The 19,334-nt window shown below is 38.0% G+C and overlaps 1 protein-coding gene across 2 annotated transcripts in view; it reads left to right on the plus strand.

The window, feature by feature from the left end:
• Positions 1 to 17,788, plus strand: part of PTPN21 (protein tyrosine phosphatase non-receptor type 21) — a 47,700-nt gene extending 29,912 nt beyond the window's left edge. For both annotated transcript variants that reach the window (XM_005446925.4, XM_055715984.1), the window contains exons 13-19: positions 1,224 to 2,689; positions 4,999 to 5,136; positions 7,579 to 7,800; positions 9,012 to 9,140; positions 9,458 to 9,692; positions 10,219 to 10,379; positions 11,240 to 17,788. In XM_005446925.4, coding sequence (XP_005446982.2) covers positions 1,224 to 2,689; positions 4,999 to 5,136; positions 7,579 to 7,800; positions 9,012 to 9,140; positions 9,458 to 9,692; positions 10,219 to 10,379; positions 11,240 to 11,368 — 2,480 coding nt within the window. In that variant the 3' untranslated portion in view covers positions 11,369 to 17,788. The remainder of the gene's footprint in view (positions 1 to 1,223; positions 2,690 to 4,998; positions 5,137 to 7,578; positions 7,801 to 9,011; positions 9,141 to 9,457; positions 9,693 to 10,218; positions 10,380 to 11,239) is intronic.
• Positions 17,789 to 19,334: the final 1,546 nt, after the last annotated feature.

Here is a 19,334-nt window from a genome sequence, read left to right on the forward strand (position 1 = left end):
CAAACCCTAATTAGAATTCTGAAGGAATGCACGCTCCTAATCTGTTTACAGTGGAGTGATGGCTGCTTTCTCTCCTGTTTTTTTGATTGTTACACATTGTGTCTGTAATTAACAAAGTTGCTACCCTGAAGGGCTTAATCTAATCTTTTGCAACGTTGCCTCAGTTTTGATAGGAATCTTCCAGTCCTAAAAGTCAGCTGGAAAAAAAAATACTCTAACAACTCACTGGTAAGGGATTAAGAACATTTTCTATCTAAATAGACTTACACAAATATTTGTGAAGGTACAAGTATATACATTCAGAATGTAGCTGAATTCTTTCCAATATAGTGTTGGAATTATTGCTGGATACTTGCTACTGCACACATCCTATTTTTGAACATTTTTTTCACAAACAAAAGAATTTTTGATTGTCAGCAAAGTCAGTAACATAAGTGTGGCAATTATTTTGATGAACCTAAAGAGGTAAATTATGAAAGTATCTAAAGCAATGACTGAATTGTTCTCTTCTGGAGCTTGGCAAATTGTGCATCCAATGAAGTAATGGTTAAATTATTAAATGTATCTTGGATGTATAAACTGTATAGATCATTTTCTCTACCCATCAGAGTGGGTATATGTTAATGTGTAAACAATGTATGGTAGTGGTTTAAACGGTCTTCAAAAGTTCTGGAGAAAAGTTAATTTAGTTACTTTTTTTTTAAAAAAGGTCTTGTGGTACTATATCTACTTACCTATGGGGGGAAGAAGAGTTGAGGGGGGTTTTGTTGTTATGGGGGTGTTTTTAGTGCTTTTTTTTGTTTGCGTTTTTTTTCCTTGCTTGCTGTTTAAATTGATCTCATTAGATTAGTGCAAACCCTGGTGCGGATTTCTTCCTTCAGTTAGTGTGGTTTAAGATTGATAGGGATTTTGTTTGACTTGGACTGAAACTTAGCAAACCTATCCTAAATGGAAGACAGCCATTCTTAAACTGAGACAATGTTTTCCAAAAGGAATTTGCATTATCTAAATTACCATAATAGGTTATTCTGGTATGCATACCTTAGGTGTCAAGAGCAACAAAAAAGCTGGGGATGGTTTTGTTTCCTTCCTTCCTTCCCAATTTTGATACATAGCTAAGAATAACTGAGATTTTGAAAATCTCAGACATTGATTAGCTGTGTCTTAATAGAGGATATCTTTCTTTGATGTCTCGGACATAAAGATTGTTCTTAAACTTTCAGATAACCTCTTTGTGAGCAATCAGAATGGATACTACTGTCACTCTCAGACTAGCTTGGATAGAGCCCCTCATGACTACAGCGGTCGGATCCGCAATGGTAGTGTCTATAGTGCACATAGCACAAACTCCTTGAACAATCCACAACATTATTTGCAGCCGTCCCCCATGTCCTCTAACCCAAGCATTACTGGAAGCGATGTCCTCAGAACTGATTATGTCCCAACACATAGGCATAGTGCACTGATACCACCTTCTTATCGTCCCACGCCGGACTATGAAACTGTGATGAGACAGCTCAACAGGGGAATGGTGCACACAGATAGGCAGAGTCATTCGATGAGGAATCTTAACATCAGCAATTCATACGCTTATAGCAGGCCTGATGCCTTAGTTTACAGTCAACCTGAAATACGAGAACATGCTCACTTCGCTTCCCCGCAATCTAACCATTATCCATTTAACCTGAACTACAGTTTTCATAGCCAGTCGCCCTATCCCTATCCTGCTGAAAAGCGCCCCGTTGTTGGGGCAGTCAGCGTGCCTGAGTTGACAAATGTACAGCTTCAGGCTCAGGACTATCCAGCACCAAATATAATGAAGACCCAAGTCTATCGACCGCCTCCCCCATACCCATACCCAAGACCTGCAAATAGTACTCCAGACCTTTCACGACATATCTACATCAGCAGCAGCAATCCAGATCTTATCACAAGGCGAGTGCACCATTCTGTCCAGACATTTCAGGAAGACAGCCTGCCTGTGGCACACTCTCTTCAGGAAGTCAGTGAACCTTTAACATCAGCACGCCATGCTCAGCTGCAGAAAAGGAACAGTATTGAAATAGCAGGCTTGGCTCCCAGCTTTGAAGGAATAAGAATTAAAGAGAGGACCATGTCAGCTTCTGCAGCAGATGTGGCTCTTCCAAGAGTTATCTCGGAAGGGTCACAGCCCAACATTCTGATGGAGAGAGCAAAGCAAAAAGAAAGTGAGCAAGAAGAAAGTGTGAACTGCGATCATAAGAAAACCCTTTCAGATGCCACTATGCTGATTCACAGTAGTGAGGAAGAAGAAGAATTTGAAGAAGAAAGCAAGGCTGGTACAAGTCTTTCTCCTCTCCCTGAAGATCAAACCCAACTTTCACCTGTTATGGGTGGTTATTCTCATGATTCGGTACTGAACTACCCTTATAGCTCTGTTGCTTCATCTGGTGGCCCTTTGCATATTCTTGAGCCTAAATTACATATTACTGAGACAGAAAAGAGAATTAAAGATATGAGCCCTGTCCATTTACTAGTAGAAAGCCAGGTGCAGAGAAGAGGGGAAGGACTGCTTACTCCATCTATGTCGGAATCTGATCTTACAACATCAGGGAGATACAGAGTAAGGAAAGATTCAGTAAAGAAGAGACCTGTGTCCGATCTTTTGTCTGGAAAGAAGAACATTGTGGAAGGCCTTCCCCCACTAGGTGTAAGTGGATATTATTCCTCTTGTTTCGGGTTGTTCTGTAGCGGGAGTTGTGTGGCGTTTTTGCTTGAGATTTGGGAGTGTTTTAACCAACCTGAGATGCTTTTAAAACATGTGAATTAAAAGCTACCTTAAGCTTGACCTTTATTTTTCTGGTTTTCCCTGACTAACTTTGCTTGGCTGTCTTTTATCCCCTTCTCTGCCATGTCTAAGTTCTGTCTTGATAGTTCTCCCATACAAATCCAGCTGTCCAGCCTCCATCCGTGTGGTACACCTAACCTGGCTAGCAACTGTAGAACGAGCTAATTTAAAGTCCATTCTAGACGGGAAATTCTGCCCTACCTATGCTTATCTGGAAACAGAAGCAACTCTTTCGATTCTACCACCAGTTTTCTAATCTTTCTCTCACTGAAAAATTGGATGTAGCTGAATGTTTACTAGTTTAAATTCATTTGCTTTCACTTTCTGGCCTACGAGGGGGACCTGACACATTAGGCAATAAATTCTTTCCTTGCACTCTTTTCTTTCCTCCATCCTTTCCCCTTTTCATGTCCTTTCCCTTTTGCCTTCTCTTCAAGCTGTTTTTATCCCACTAAAGGCATTTCTTACTTGCCATGTGTCTTTCTCCTACTCCAGTCTTACAAAGCTGTAAATAATGAACAACTGCAAGTTTTACCTTCCCTGTAATTCCCACCTCATAGAAACATCAGGGTCTGTGTGTGGGACTGTACAATTTCACTGGCAGTCCTTACCGCTCATATTGTTTCAAACTTTTGTTTGGTTTTATGTAGTCTGTGGCATATTTCAGGTGCTAATAGAGGAAGACCATTTTTATTATTATTTTGCCTTTTAAAATTGATTGTTGTTAACTTTGCCTGCCTCAGTTTTCTGCACAAATTAACTGCAGTGAAACTACCATGTAACTTCTTCTACTGTAGTAACTCTTACAGCTGATGCCACAAAATCTTAATTTTATGGAAATGTTACATATTTAAATAGTTTCTGCTGTCACAATTTTTTGTTGGTCAGACTTGTTATACATGGAGCTAAACACAATGAAATGAACCTTCATCAGCTTCAATTGATTTTATGATGGTGTATGGTTTTCTACATCTCCTTACTCCTGTTTATGTGGATTAGGAAAAAAAGTGATAACTTGCTCCTGTGTTCACATTTACATAGTCATTTAGTTTTTTGTTCTCCAAAGGTAATTTTTCAGACACTAATATGTCTACCAAAATCATAACCTGCCTTTTCCTTCTGATAGCTATGTAAATGTTCAAGTCAACCTTTGAAATGAAATTGATATTAAAACTTTTTCACTGGAAGTGTTCAGTAAAATACTTCATAGTTCAGTAACATTTAAGAGTGGCATTGCATAATAGAGGGTATTACCCTTCTGTATTCAATATTAAGATGAGGAGTATCCTGGTGAGAAAGCTGGCCCATATCAATGTTTGCACGTTTTGCTTTTCAATTAACTCTTACTGTTGGGTTTGTGTTCACTTCACTTTTAAATGTGGTCTCATTCTCTTAACTTTGTCTACCTATTCCTTACTACTATTTAGTTTTTGAAAGCATTGATTATTATTCAAGCCACATATACTCTCACATTTTCAATGTATTTTTCTTAACAACCAAACTTAGCAACTGCAGGATTGTTGATGTTTTCTCTTATGCATTCAAATGATTCTTTTAAGAAGCCTTCTTTCATAAAAATTGCCCTTTGGTATTTTTCTCAAATAATGAATGGTAACTTCAATAATTTAGATTCATGGCCTGGTTGAGGGCTCAGATCTGTCTGCAGTTCTGTGTTCACATTTTGTATGTGCAGTTTGTTGCAAACTTAGTCAAACATTTGACTATGTTCAGATATCTTAAAGGTACATGCACATCGTTATGCCTGCTAATAGGGAAGAAAAGTGTTTGCAAATTGAATAGTTAAGGAAGAATTTTTATGTATTTTGGGGGTTGGAAAGTAATTTAAATTCTGTCCAAGAATGTTAGTTATCCAGGCTTGTTGCCTCTCACCCTCAGTTGTGAGCTTTGTAGGGAACAATATTTGTCATTCTTCTGCAGTTTCATTAACCTGTCTGGAATGAAGACAGACTTGTGCTGTGTCCTTGGAGGAATGTAGTCCCACCACCCTAATCTCTCACTGAAGTGCATATAAAAAAAAAATAAAAAGGTCAGAGCTGTTTGCAGAAGGGGTCAAGGAAGTATCCTTTGCTTAATTGAACTCATCTGGTGTCTGCTTTGTAACTTTATCAGATATTTAAGGATATTTACAGTTTTTAGCTTTTCTTTTGCAGGGTATGAAAAAGAATAAAAATGATGCCAAAAAAATAGGGCCTCTGAAGCTAGCTGCCCTAAATGGACTAGCTTTGACTAGAGTGCCTCTGCCAGATGAGGGGAAGGAAGAATCAACAAGAGCAACAAATGATGAACGGGTATGTTGGAGTTTCTTAATGCTTGATTTCTTTTTCACACTAGTGATTTTTCAAAATGAAATGCATGTGAATGGTGCTTTGTGTTGACTTCAGAATACTTCAGATTCAAAGCAGCTCAAATACTGAGAATAGAAACAAAATGAAGAATGAAAGTTCTGATTGATAAGTCATTGCTAGAAATATTGGGTGTAACTCAGATTTTTCTTTAAGATTCAAGATGACAGTGATTCAGATTATAGTTTACACTTTAATATACAGGAAGCAAATTAACTAGTATCTACTGATACATTTTTATGCCATTTTTCTGTTTTCTCTCTTGATTTTGGGGTTTTCCAGACTGAAAACATATGAAAATTGAAATTCTGAGTGTGAGGTTGTACTTAGTTGTAATTATTAATAATTCATACAAATTTTACAATACATCTTGTAATTAAATTGCATCCCCAGGGTACAGCTTGTACAAATTGTATTTATGTTTTCCTCAGGTGGATCTCTGAAAATATAGATGTCTTAGATGACCTGCAGAAAGTTTAAATTCAGTAAAAGATCTCAGATCACACAGACAACATCAGGTTCTAGAATCTGAGGATCATTCTTCCAGAAATATAAGACTCTACCTGCTTGTGTCAGGGTAAACTGTTAGTAAATATACTCCAGCCTGCCTTGTGTATCATTAAGTAGGTGCAGGAAAGTGAAATACAGTCAATATCCAGCCTGTGAAGGGCTATGTAGAACAGTGCTGCCATCACACATCTGATCAGGTGCATTATCTAGATAAACCAAGGGCTGCAGTGATTATTGTGTATTCTGTGACCAGAGGTCTCTTTAGAATCCAGTTCTGAGCATGGTTGGGCATCCTCAGCTGCAGACCCCCTCTAGCTCAATTTACTGACAGTTAGTGGGCAGGGATTAGAACCTGAAGGAACAGTCCTGCTCTCACCAGCTGCACTTCTAAGGAACAGACCAAGAAAATTAATTCCAAGTCACACAGTAGAAATTCAGTCTTGGAGTTTGAAGGCTTGGAGTGAGAGCTATAGGAGGGAGATTTGACTCTTCCATTTCAACACAGTTGAAGTTCTTTTTGAACTATATGTACACTCCTAGAAGATGCTAAGGGACAAAAATTAACATTCTGCTACTGAGATACAGTTCTACAGTTAGTACCTGTGTTGGTTATTTCCCCTTATTTTCAGCCATCATCTCTTCCTGAATTGACTTTTATTAAATCCAGCCATATTATTATTCAGCTAGCTCTACCCAAAGTGTTGAGGTAAAAGAAGAATCCATAAAGTAAAGTTCTGCAAAAGACATGTTACTACACTTTCTCTTCAGGCAGACGTGTGGAGGCAGAACAGATACCATTAAATGGGAGTTAATTCCTAAAACAGTTGAGAAGAGGCAATGCCAAGGAGACATGTGACATGAAAGGAAGTCCAGAGGCAGATATTTTAGACGATGACTTTAAAGTTGATTCAATACCTGTTTCATTGCTCAGCTTCATGTGATTATTAGTTTTGATGAGGGAATTTAGCCTAAAGATAATAAAGGAGTTTGTATCGTTGATTTATGGATGTGCAAATTGCTTATGATTGAGGTTTTACACCTTCCTCTGCAACACTTGCCATTACAGTTATTTGATACAAGACATTTTCTGACCTGATACCATGAAATAGTTGCTGTGAGAGGCTGAGGACATGTGACATAGATGAAATTTTCTGGCTGAAATCTTACATATTATTCCTCTAATTATTGTTGGCAAAGAGATGCTGAAATTCCAGAAGTGTTTTGTGATTTAGAAAGAGCTTGGGTTTGAAAGAATAAATGGGGGGGTGGGGGGTGCAGGGAGGGGGGGGAGCAGCTTATTACATAAACCACATTGAATTATACTAGTAGGAAAAACCCTGGGTTTATACCTCAGCTGCAGTGTTCTAAAAAGGCTTGCCTGCTGTACGCAAGGTTTATTAATTTCAGTCTTAAAAAAATGTGGAATATTGGTAGTGAATTATTAGCTCATTGACTAAGGCAAGTGTTTTGTTTCACATTTTCAGAGTTTTTCTCCATCCAAAGGACATAGTTGACTTAATTTCTTTTTTTGGATTATGTTTTTTAGTATAGCATAGCTGTCGGGTTTGGCCAAATTTTTCTGGGTTGTCTTTACAGAAGCTATGACGTAATTTTTCTTTCACCAGTGCTGTCCACAGTCTTTGTGACCTAGTGAAGTATAACAGGCTTCTTGGTTTTCACTTCAACAAAATTGCTGCTGGTTAGGGTTGCTTCTTGTTTATTCTGGTATGTTTGTGGAAAACATTAATAGCTGGAAAAGCATTGAAAAAATATGTAGAAGAGAAAAATACATACATTTCATCCTTCATGAATTCTCTATTAAAATAGACTCAGTCTTAGAACGTGATTTTATATGGTTATCTATGTTCTGCCTTTCAGTGTAAAGTTCTGGAACAACGGTTAGAGCAGGGGATGGTGTTTACTGAATATGAGCGCATTCAGAAAAAAAGACTTATAGATGGTGAGTGCTCAATAGCTCGGCTTCCTGAAAATGCTGAAAGAAACCGGTTCCAGGACGTTCTTCCTTATGATGATACCAGAGTAGAGCTAGTCCCAACCAAAGAAAATAACACGGGTTACATCAATGCATCTCATATCAAGGTGAGAGAAATACTGTTGGAGAAATATTTTGTAGTTGATGTGGTAACTGAAAATGGATTTGGCTATCAATTTTGGTTTGGTCAGATGAGTGAGAATCCCTCCATGTGTGTCTCTTTCCCTTCTTCTGCAGAGGTTTCTTTGGGGAGAAGAGAAACCTGGTTTTCCTCATTACCTAGAATAATGGTGGGTTGATTATTGGAGAGGTCTTCTATATTTTGCTTCTGTATTGATCTGCTGTCTCATTTCTCTCTATCTCATCTCTCTGTGGATTGGTGCTGACAGAAGGCACGTCCATTCTTCCCAGTTAAAAAGGCAAATAGCTTTAACAAACTGGGATCCTTTGCAATGATTATGATATTTTTGAATTGCAGTGACAATCCTTATTATTTCTTCTTCCATACTCTCAGACTAGATCCACAAGATGCAGTAAGCTAGCTCCCAGCTTAAGCTTTTTTGGATGATTAGAGGAACAGATGGAGCCAGGGAGAAATCTGCTCTTTCATAATCTTTGTTTGCCCTCCTTCCCTAGCTGTAGCTCTTTAAACGCTGTTTAAAAAGTGAAGAAGTTGCAGGGTGACCTCAAGAACCTTCAAAGCAGTTTGTTCATTTTTCAGTGGATTTACCTACTCAAAGTGAAACTGCGATTGGCTTCATTCTTTCTCTGAAAAGAACTGAGATCATCAAAGCAGCAGTTGTAGTTGCATTGCCGTCTCTTTTGAATAAATCTGTACATTGACGTGGTACTGTAGTTTCTATACTTCAACTCCTTCACAAATGTTGAGTAGCTCTTCAGTCACTTCTCAAACAAGATAATATTTTTTGAGGAAACATCAGCTAATTCTCACTTTTTGGTGCATGTAATTGTATTTACAGCACCAGTGTATGAAAGCTTCTCTAAACCTGAATTCGCTAGAATACCTTAAATTCACAAAAGAGAAATACAGTTTTATTTACTCACTTTTACGTTATGCTTATGATGTAAAATACATTTATTTACCTGTATCTCTATACAATTTTCAACATCGTGTCTCTTCTGCATCTAATGTGACAAGATACAGCTAAAAAATGGAGGCAGATATAACTCACAATGGGCTCCTACTTCTGCAGTGTTGCTGTCTTTTTTTCAGTTTGTGCATCTTCAAATGGCTGACTTAAGAAATGGAGAAAGGGAGTTGTCAATAATTACTAACCTAATGTATTTCTTTTTACAGATCTCTGTTGGTGGCATAGAGTGGGATTACATTGCTACGCAGGGCCCTTTGCAGAATACATGTCAGGATTTCTGGCAGATGATCTGGGAACAAGGGATTGCCATCATAGCTATGGTGACAGCAGAGGAAGTGAGTATAAATTGAGTCAGGTTTCTCCCCGAAATTCCACAATGATTTTGTAATGAACTGTTAGAGAAAGGAGATCTTTGCTCCAGTGAGAAGAGTAATCAAAGATAAATATCTAGTCACCCCTTTGCCATTCTGTCTTGCTTTCCTTGGCAGAAAGATGTGAATTTGCAAACTCTTTCCTCTGGAAAGTTGGTTTACTTGGTGAGAAACCATAATGCTGTAGTAGTACTTATTAGAGGAGAGATACAGTTGTTACAGGAGCGTTAGTTGTATGAGTATTCTTACTTTTCTTGTTAAGCACATGTTTTACTTTTAAGGAAAGTGGGCGAGAAAAAAGCTTCAGATACTGGCCACGTCTTGGTTCAAGACATAACACTGTAACATATGGAAGATTTAAGATTACCACACGATTCCGTACTGACTCAGGCTGCTATGCAACTACGGGTTTGAAGATTAAACATCTTCTCACAGGACAGGAGAGGACAGTTTGGCATCTGCAGTATACTGACTGGCCAGAGCATGGCTGTCCGGAGGATTTAAAGGGATTTCTCTGTAAGTTGTATTTAATACTTTGTTTTGGGGTTGGTTTTTTGTTCTGTTTTTAATACCTTCTAAAATGGCTGCTATATGTGAATTAGCTTTTGATAAGTATGTCAAGCATTCTGCTGTAAAGGGTTTCTTCACACCAGCAAGAGATACTGAATTATATTTTTGACAGGAATATACTTGTCAGTTTGTAAAAGTGACTGTCTAAAGCCAAGTATATCATTTACTAAAAGTTCATATAGGGTAAAACGTAATTGCATGATCTGCTACACATTGTATGTTCCAGTAGTAGCAAGAGGGCCATGGTGGGGAATAAGGAACAAGTCAAAGAAAGTCTTACTAAAGTTAGATGGTCTTTATAGATCTGTATTGCTTTAGTTGGAATGTGACTTGTGATTTATACAGTGCAGCATTTTTCTGTGGGATGTCATTTGTTAAATTACTACTTTTCTGGTGGTCATACAGTGTAATAGCATGGCTTGTGGGGCCTCATCTCCTAAATTTGTTATTCTTATCTCATTAAACTTAATAGCGTACTTGGAAGAGATACAGTCAGTGCGGCGCCATACGAACAGCACTGTGGATCCTAAAAACTCTAATCCTCCTGTACTGGTACACTGCAGTGCAGGTGTAGGACGCACAGGAGTGGTCATACTGTCAGAGATCATGATCGCTTGCTTGGAACACAATGAGGTGATCTCTCTTTCTGTTTTTGCTTTAAATAAAGTTAGGTAGGAGAAGAATAAATGAACAACCATCAGATATTTATTAGGCAGGTTATCTGAGCTTTCCCAAGATGTGGCCTTTGGAAGAGCCCTTACAACTGTGGTTGAAAGAGCTCTTGGCAATTCAGCAGAAGTTAATAATCTTCTAGAGTTACTCACTTACACACTGGGCACTGGAATGCTCATTTGGATTCTTGACTCTGTAAGATGTCAAGTCATGGAGCGGAACAAGGTATGCCCTAGGCTATTAAGCATATTTCAGGATTTCACTCTGACTTTACCACTTTTACTTCATGCCTTAGTCTTAATGGATAATATTCAAGAACATGCTTTGTAGCCACTCGCTTGTTATTAAATATTTCGTTCCCAAGTGTAGTGTTTTTGCAGTATCAGTCTCGGCAGATGTCAAAGCAGTAGTTTGATAGAACAAAACCTTGTCCTATCAGCTTTTAGCCAGAAGTGAACAGCTATGATGTGTTTATTAATAATATAATATGCCAGCTGAGAGTCAACAAACTGTTTTGTTGTGGATCCTTTTCCTAATACTGTGACAGACTTTTGAAGCCATTAGGTTTGTGAAGACCCATACCCCATGAGATAGAGAAGTTTTACATTATGCCTGTTTCCCAGGTGAGGAAATAAGGTAGTCGTGGTCAGCGGCGTAGTGCAATCCATAGTGCAGGCATGGGCAATGAATTGCTGGAGCTGAAATTAGAGCAGCTGATTCTCCCTTTAGATCACTGGTAGTGCTCTGAACCTCCTGCTGACAAAGCGCAAGCCAGTCTCCTTGCTCACCAGTCACTGTAATGGTTTGTTCTCTTTCTCCAGATGCTGGACATCCCACGAGTGCTGGACATATTGAGGCAGCAGAGAATGATGATGGTGCAGACTCTTTCACAGTACACTTTCGTCTATGGAGTTCTCATTCAGTTTCTCAAAAGTTCTAGACTTATATAACCCCTGCCACTTCCTAAGGGACTCTGCAAGAGTTTACAGAAAGAAAATTACAGTTGTCCAGGCAGACCTGCTCTCACTGGTGTTTTCTTTGTATGATGAATCACACTGTTACCTTTCAGGGCTGGTATGTGGCTGTTAAATGCAAGTCAGTGTAACAGTCCCTGCAAAGCAGGATCTTCGCTGGACTAAACTCTTCCCGTGTTCAGCTGCAGTCGTATTAGGGAATGATTTTACTTGTGCTGGTCTGTAGTACTTGCATATGTTCTTTAGAGTGGTGTTACTCTGGGCAAAATAAGTATCTTATGGAATGGAAGTACAAGGCACAACTTAACAATTATGTTTTAAAACATAATGTTAGTAAACTGTGCAAAAAAGCTGTAGATGCACACAGGGTGAGAAACCTGCTCCTTGGGAATGTCAAGGTCTTATGCAGTTTCATTCTGCTTTCAATTTTATATTTAGAACAATACAACTGTATTTTTTAAAATGAACTTTTGGTTTCCTCTGGTTTACTCAGCAAAATCAGCAGCTCTTAGATATTTTAAGCTGATGCTTTAAATACAGTTATTTTTATATTCAGTATTTTTTAGTTAAAAAAAAAATCCCAAACACCACAACTCAAAACTTTTTAAACAGCATAATATTTTCAGAGGAAAAGACTGATGATGTTTGAACTCACTTTTCAAAAATCATGCAGAAAGTACTAGGGGAAGCTATTGGTAGGTAATTGTAGTGCTGTGTAATAGAAACGACAAGTGAAAGATCCCGTTAACTGTTGCTAACTGCCATTTGAGCGGAGGCATGTTTACCTGTAACAAGCAGGGGAAAAATATTACCTACAAGGTTATTGGAAACAAATGAATGGGAGACAGTACGCATTCAGTATTATTCATATATTTAGAGGACAGTTTGATTTTACTGGCTGAAATCAAAGTGGATGCAAATGTTTTAAGCACTTTTTTTGCTCTGTTATTTATGTAGTTAAACATAGAAACTATAATCATGCATTGTGTCATATGGTAATATACCATTACTAACCTGTTATTTTTGGAAGAGCCTTTTAAGTTGGTGAAGTGGAAGAACCAAAGTTGGAGTAAGAAGGTGCATAGTGGTGAAGCAGAAATGATCGTATGAAACGTAACGGAGGTGGTGTGGCAGCTATGATTGCTGGTTTACACAGTGCAAAGATGAACTTTAAAAATGTTTATGTTCCCAGTCAAGAAAACCTTTAAAGCACTGGAGTTTTCTGTAGAATCCTCCAGAATATTTTGTCATTACTAGGAACAGATTTTGCTAATGCTGTGCAGTGTTGCAGTAAAGAATGTCCACAGAAGCTGTTTGAGAACACTTGCAGAATGTAAGAGCTCTTAGAGGTGATACTGGAGATGTGGGTATTTTGGTAGCTGTGTAGGTGGTTGAGTCAATGGCTTGGCATGGACCTGAGGATGAATTGTACTTTTGGTACTTTCCATTTTGTCCCATGGGTCTGGTCTGATGACAGTATCCCTAAATAATTCTCTGTGGTTTTCAGATGGGGACGGTATGGCTTTACCTGCCTTTTCAAGTGTTTTGAAATGCTGAGTTGAAAATCCTTATTCAAAAGAGAGCTATTAGTTTGTAGATATCTGGTTTAATTTCAAAAAAACCCTAAGGTAGACCAGTCTGCAGGCATTTTAAGTGTCCATTTTCCTTGATACCTGCTTAGTGAAATGAAATCAGACTGAAAGTAATTTTTATCACTGGTGAAATTAGTTATTTTTCTGAGCTGTAACAAGGGTTTGGAAACTATTATGAATAATTAAACCCCTTTCAAAACAATAATCGTCTTCCAAAACATTAACTAAGAATAATAAATATGTTGCCTTGCTTTCCTCTGTAATAAGCTACTTCTAAAAAGAAAACCTATGGTCCAAATGACTTTGTGCTAATATGTCATTCTATAAAAAATGTAGTACTTTAAAGTACACTGTATTAATCTAGTGCATTTTGTATGCTTTCAGGTAGTCTGAATTTTTCTTCTTTCAGTAAAAGTAAGACTGAATATTTCAGATGGGGGAAGAAGATGTTCTTTTTGTAACTATGAAATGCCTAGGAAGTATGAACTGCCTAAAGTACAAAATGAAGTCCAGAGGAAACCAGTTACTGAAGACTGATTCTTTATATATAAATCTTGCAATCTTCTGTGTTAACAAAAGTATTGAAAGAAACAACTGTACTTAGCTATTTGTATCGCGCTGTGTTTCAAAAACATTACTACTTTTTGCCACAGTTCACATCTATATTCAGAAATATTTTTGAATGGGAAGGTATGCTCTAAAATGTAGCTTGTACCTTTTCCATTTCTGAACTTTGGACTGTGATCTTCATAACCTGGTACATGCAGCTTTTAACAAAGCTATATACAACCCCAACTTTGAGCAACAATTTTTAGCTATTCAGCAGTAACTGGGACAGAACACCAGGTATGAGGCACTAAAAGGAGCAGTTAAAACAAGCAATTTAATCCAAAACTTCCAGGATTATCTGGGGTGGGTGAGGAAATGTGTGTTTTACGGCTTTCTGTTTTGCTGAAAGAAGTTGTGTTTACTTCTAGAGGCAGTTGCTCTCTAATCTGATAGTCACCGTCTTGATCTATTTTTTTTTTTTTTTAAGCGTAACACTGCTACCTCCTCCACTTCCGCTTTCATTTCTGCCCATCAGCAGTCTGTTTTTGCATTCATAGACTTGACTTTATGTGGGTTTTCCTACTGAAGGTAGCAGAATTGGGTTTTTGTATGTAAGCGTATGGCTCCAAGTAAGCATGTAAAATGAGCAGTTTCTTTTCTAAAGATACCAAATGAAAACAAACTTTGCAACCTCCTGTAACAAAAACAAATTTTAAAACATATTGTTTAGATTTCCAGTTAACTTCTTTTAAAAGAAAATTCAATTCTTAGCACTTTGTTCTGAGCCTTGAAAAGGGATGCTTTTTTACATCTAGATGTGCCAAGTGCTTCATGAAGTGTTGGACATTATAAGAACATCCACCGTCCAAATCCAGTCACAGTGTGTATCAGAGGTGGATTTATTGGTCAAAAGCTTAAAATTCCACTATAAGCCTGTCCATTTTGCCAAATGTGCTTCTGTTTTTATGGGGATAAAACCGGATTATTACGCAAGATTTGAGCTGAATTTTTTTAGTAAGAAAAGTTGTATGAAGACATTCTTGCAGTAAATGGCAAAGGATGCTGATCTCTAGGGATGTCACAGCTCTCAGGGATAAATAAAGGTGCTATATACTGTCAAGAGACAGATTTGGCCGTCTTTTGTGGGCTAGGTGGAAAACGCTTTTTAGGATAAAATTCAATGAAGAGTCAGAGGAAGAACCCATAAATTGTAGTAAGGGTTTTTCCACATTTTGATTTCTTTCTTGGTTGCTCAGATGAGAGATGTTTTTGGCCAGTGAATCTTTGTAGTCTTAGGCGAGCAGCTCTTCTCTAAGAACTTGTCAGAGACCTGTTTGTTGCAAAGATGTCACTGACTTAGCAAGCTTAGCTGTAGGCTGCAAATGACTCCTTGCCCTGTTCTGCAGGGGGGAGAAGCTCCATGGTACACAGAGGAGCGTTGCACAGCTTTTCTGCAGCCTGCACAGCAGAGCTTTCCATTTTCTGCTGTCCCCTGTGAAGAGCAGGGAAAGTTTTATGCCTTAGTATTGCTCTCATTGTGATATCTTTTGCACAAGTGAATGGTAAAAACTACAAGTGCAGGGTGCTGTGGTTTATAAGTACAAATACAATTAATTCAAAGCAGGTGAGTAGGCAGAGTTTCTGTAGTTTCTGTAGATAAAAAGCTGCTGTAAGTTATCAACATTTATTTAAAAAGTAAAGCAATAACAAATAAAAGTAAAATAAATTTTATTAAAATGGAAAAAAAATGTTGACATTTTGAGAAACATATTTTTGGCTCCTTTTATCATGCTGTGTATCTTCTTTTGAAGTGGCTGACATTTGAGCAATTTTCTCCAAAAATAGCTTCTTAAATTTCATAAGTAAGACTACCTGAGGCTGCTGCTATATTGTTCTTGTTGGAGCAGCTGTTAAAGTTGAGTGGCTAGTAGATTTCAATGGCCTCTGGACCAAACTTGGGAACTGCAGGGTTGTTTATCATACAAGATAGCTGTGTAATAAGACCTCAGTTTTATTATCAGTAGCATTACTAAAACCCCAGACTTAAAAATAGTGAACTCATTACTATATTTCAATAGTTAGTTCAAATTATTAATTTAAAAGAAACAACACTTCAATTGCTAAGAACTCTGTGCTTTAGGGTTTGGGTTGTGGTGGGTTTTTTTAATACTGCAAAGCCATGCAAAGACGGAGTCCGCTCCTGCAGTTCTTCCTGATATTGTAGGAATTAAAATTGGCTTATTGCCAATGAAAGCTGGAGCCCTTAAAGCACGAATACTCACATGACTGCTTTAAATTTAAATACAGATTACAAGAATTAACCAAAAGAATGCAGCAGGAATGTGCATACACGAAGCTACAACATTCAAAGGAAAAGTAGCTGAGATAGTTTGGAAGAAATTCTCTTGTGAAAGTACAAAATATTGGAAGTAGAGAGTGAGGATTTGAGGAATGGCTGAAGGCATGTTGAAGAGGATTTGGAAGATTTTGTGTCCACAGTAGAGCTGCTAGAAGGGTTTGATTCATGTGGTATGTTTTTCATGGCATGGTAGGCTAAGTGAATATGTAGTCATAGGTGTTATTTTTACTGGCTTCTTAAAATGTGATTTTTGAAACTCCAAATGTTTTTTTCAGAGGCTCTGCTATTTTTACATATTTTCCTTTCCAGATATATTTAATGCAATCTGTCAGCTCAGTTTCTGTTTACTTATTAAAGGTCAGGTTTTTCAAACCATGGTCTCTGGTTTTACACATGCAAAATGCAGGGGGAATAGGCATACATGCAGTTTTGCAGTGATAATTTCTGATGAATGCAGGTTAGATGATTTGAAAGTCTAGATACTTTATGAATGCAGCCAGGTTTACAGTAGGTGTGAATTGCACCAGGTTTAAAGCTGGGCTGAAAATCAGGCCTTTGAAATGCGGAGTTTAACATGTGCTTAGAAATTATGTTGCAGTGCAGCATTTGCAGTACAGTGATATTAAAATAATATAATACTGTGCTAAGGTAAGGGAAAAAACCCTTTTAACAGCTGTTACAAACATGTCTGTAAAAAAGAAGAAAAAAGTCTTAGTATGATCCTCTTGGGGACCAGCTAACTTGGTGCATCCTGTTGGCATCACATATGTTACTTTAAGGTCTACAGGGGCTGAAAAAAAGGATTTGTTAACTTCGGTGAGCATTTCAAAAAACTGTTGGTGAATGGCCTTTGGTTCTGTTGCTGTATTCCACATGATGCTGCATTCAGTGGTGAAGAGTAACCTCTGGTGTATTTGTTCTTTAGAAGTCTATTCTTCAGCTCTAATTACGGAATGAAGTTAGAAATCAAATGCAAGGAATCTAATGAATAGAATTTACAACAGATACAGCCTGTGATAAATTAGAGAGCAAGTCTGTAGATACCGGAATGTTCAGATATGCGGCAATCAAAACTACCAAATTTATTAATTTTATGAGCACAGTTTCAGAAGGTGCCTAATGTTTATAAAGGGAATTTAAATGCTGTTTTTCCATTTGGAAATATTTAGGTAAAATTAGGAGACTTTTATAATACTTTAAAGATTTTGCAAATGCTATGAATTTTTAGAATGGTAGGAAACTTGATAGGGGAAACCCATGTAAAATCCTCCAGTCTGTCACCTTGCTAATCCTGGATAATTCTGACAGACAAGGTGTATATGCTTTTTACAAAGATACATTCTTAAATTGCTTTGAAATACCCAACTTACCTGTCCGATTTATGGCTGATCGGGGGGGTGGGGGTGGGTGGGCGGGGCTTGGATTGAAATTGTAGAGGCTTGACCTGGCAAATCGGTGGGTATGTACACTCCTGCATATTGCTGAAATCTCTTCATTCAGTTAAAGCAAATAGGTGTTCAAAGGCCTTTCAGCAGTTTTGTAGGATTGAGTCCTTAATGTCAGAGAAGTGCAGGATCTGGCTCCATTTTCTTCCATTTCCATTTGAGCCAGTATGCAAGGATTTAAATGAGACTTTGTTTAAACAGTAGCAAACATGAAGTATTATTTTCTAGTACTAAGCTAGTGGTTAATGTGTCTGTTTTTGCTGTCTTACCACCAATACTGTAAAAATGTATAATCAGAACAGCTTTAATTCTTGTAAAACTGAAATTGGTTTGTAAAACAGTGTACAAATTGTGTTTCATAGACAGAAAAGCTTGTATTACTGAATGTAATATATGTGAGATGAATATATTATAGTCTATTTTTGCCATGGAAATAAACATTTGAAGCAACCATGAGTTTTTATTGTTCCATTATTAAAAGAAAAATCAGGGAACTTAGTTTTCATGTGTAGTCCTAGGCTGGGACTTTACCTTCAGTACACAGAGTTGCTATCCCTCTTCAAAAGTGCTGCAGGTACTGTCCTGCATCTCAGTACAAATATAAAACTTGTACTGTGAAATTCTAATAGCTGTCATCTTTGTGGTAGGGAAGTCTTGCGCCTGATGCACTATCATCATTGTTTATAATGTTTTGCATTTTCTAAAGCTATTTTTAGTATTGAATATTCAATTTCCCTGTAACCTTTAAGTGGGAGAAAAATGTTCTGAAAGTTGAAAAACCCTTTGCAAAAGCATGTGAGAGAGGAAACAGTTGATTGTATACTTACTTACTATCGTTGGAGCTGCTACCAATAACTAACACTATTGTGTATTCATTATTAAGTGAAGTTTTTCTTCATTTTGTAATTGACATTTAGTCAGAAAGGGAGGTGGTCTAAAAGGCTTGCTATATGATACCTGACACAGCACAAGACCCCCATAACCTCATGATAAAGGAATTGCTCACTGGACATCGCAGTTTCACACTGGACAATTGCATTTCCCTTGTCTTTGCTAAATACCTGGTGTGCCGCCCGTTTAACTATATCTGAAATGACCGGGCTTGTAACTGAAATCTGTCTTCTAGGTGTGCTCAGTTTGATAGCATTAATTGACTTCAGGTAAGACAGTAATGTATCAGCTATCTATGTACTTGTCTGATCAACCCCCCAAATCCTGGAGAATGTCCTGTGTGATGTTCGGTGTGGGCAAAGCTCTCTTATTTGCCGTGGATTTAAAATCAGAAGAGGGAGTGTGGTTTCCTGGGGTCCTAAGCACATGGTAAAAACACCCAGCAGTTCTGATCAGTCTTATTATTTATACTGATTTTAGACCCGAGGCAAAGTTCTCTTGAGAAGCCTAGATTTCCAAATTGCTGTAAACTATAGCTGTTATTTTCCACCCACTGTAAAATCCCTCTTAGAGCCTTCTGGTGGCCAGAGTTGGCTGAGAGGGGAGCGACTTGACTCATGGCTTTGGCACAGTGGCCAGCAGCTTGCTTGGGCAAAAGCTCCAGTACTTGGTACAAGAGAAACCTGGGGGAGCTGACGAGAAAGATTCCTAGCCTGGGGCCTTGACTAGGGGAACTGAAGTAGCTCTCATTCAGCTGTTAGGGTTGTTTAAATTGTGAATAGCTGTGGATAGATGAAGGTTACATGAAACTCGGCAATGCTAGGTACCTAGCGGGAAGTTTTACATGTGACAGTTGCTCTGTATAGGATCCGATGGGTTGGGGTTTTTTCACGCCCATTCCTTTTCCCGGAGGAGTCAATGACAGCATATAAATGTGTCTATCTCTCCACTATTTTTATGAACATCCTGTGGAAGGCTGGACTCTGCCTGAAGACAGAAGCTTCCCAGCGCCACAAAAATGTTGCCAGTTTACCTTCTGCAGCCCAAGAGCTACTTGAGGATGGTCACAATTCGTGAGTATGATGGGAACATCACTTACACAGGTA

The sequence above is a fragment of the Falco cherrug genome, chromosome 7 (genome assembly GCF_023634085.1).
Source record: "Falco cherrug isolate bFalChe1 chromosome 7, bFalChe1.pri, whole genome shotgun sequence".
Lineage (NCBI taxonomy): Eukaryota > Metazoa > Chordata > Aves > Falconiformes > Falconidae > Falco > Falco cherrug.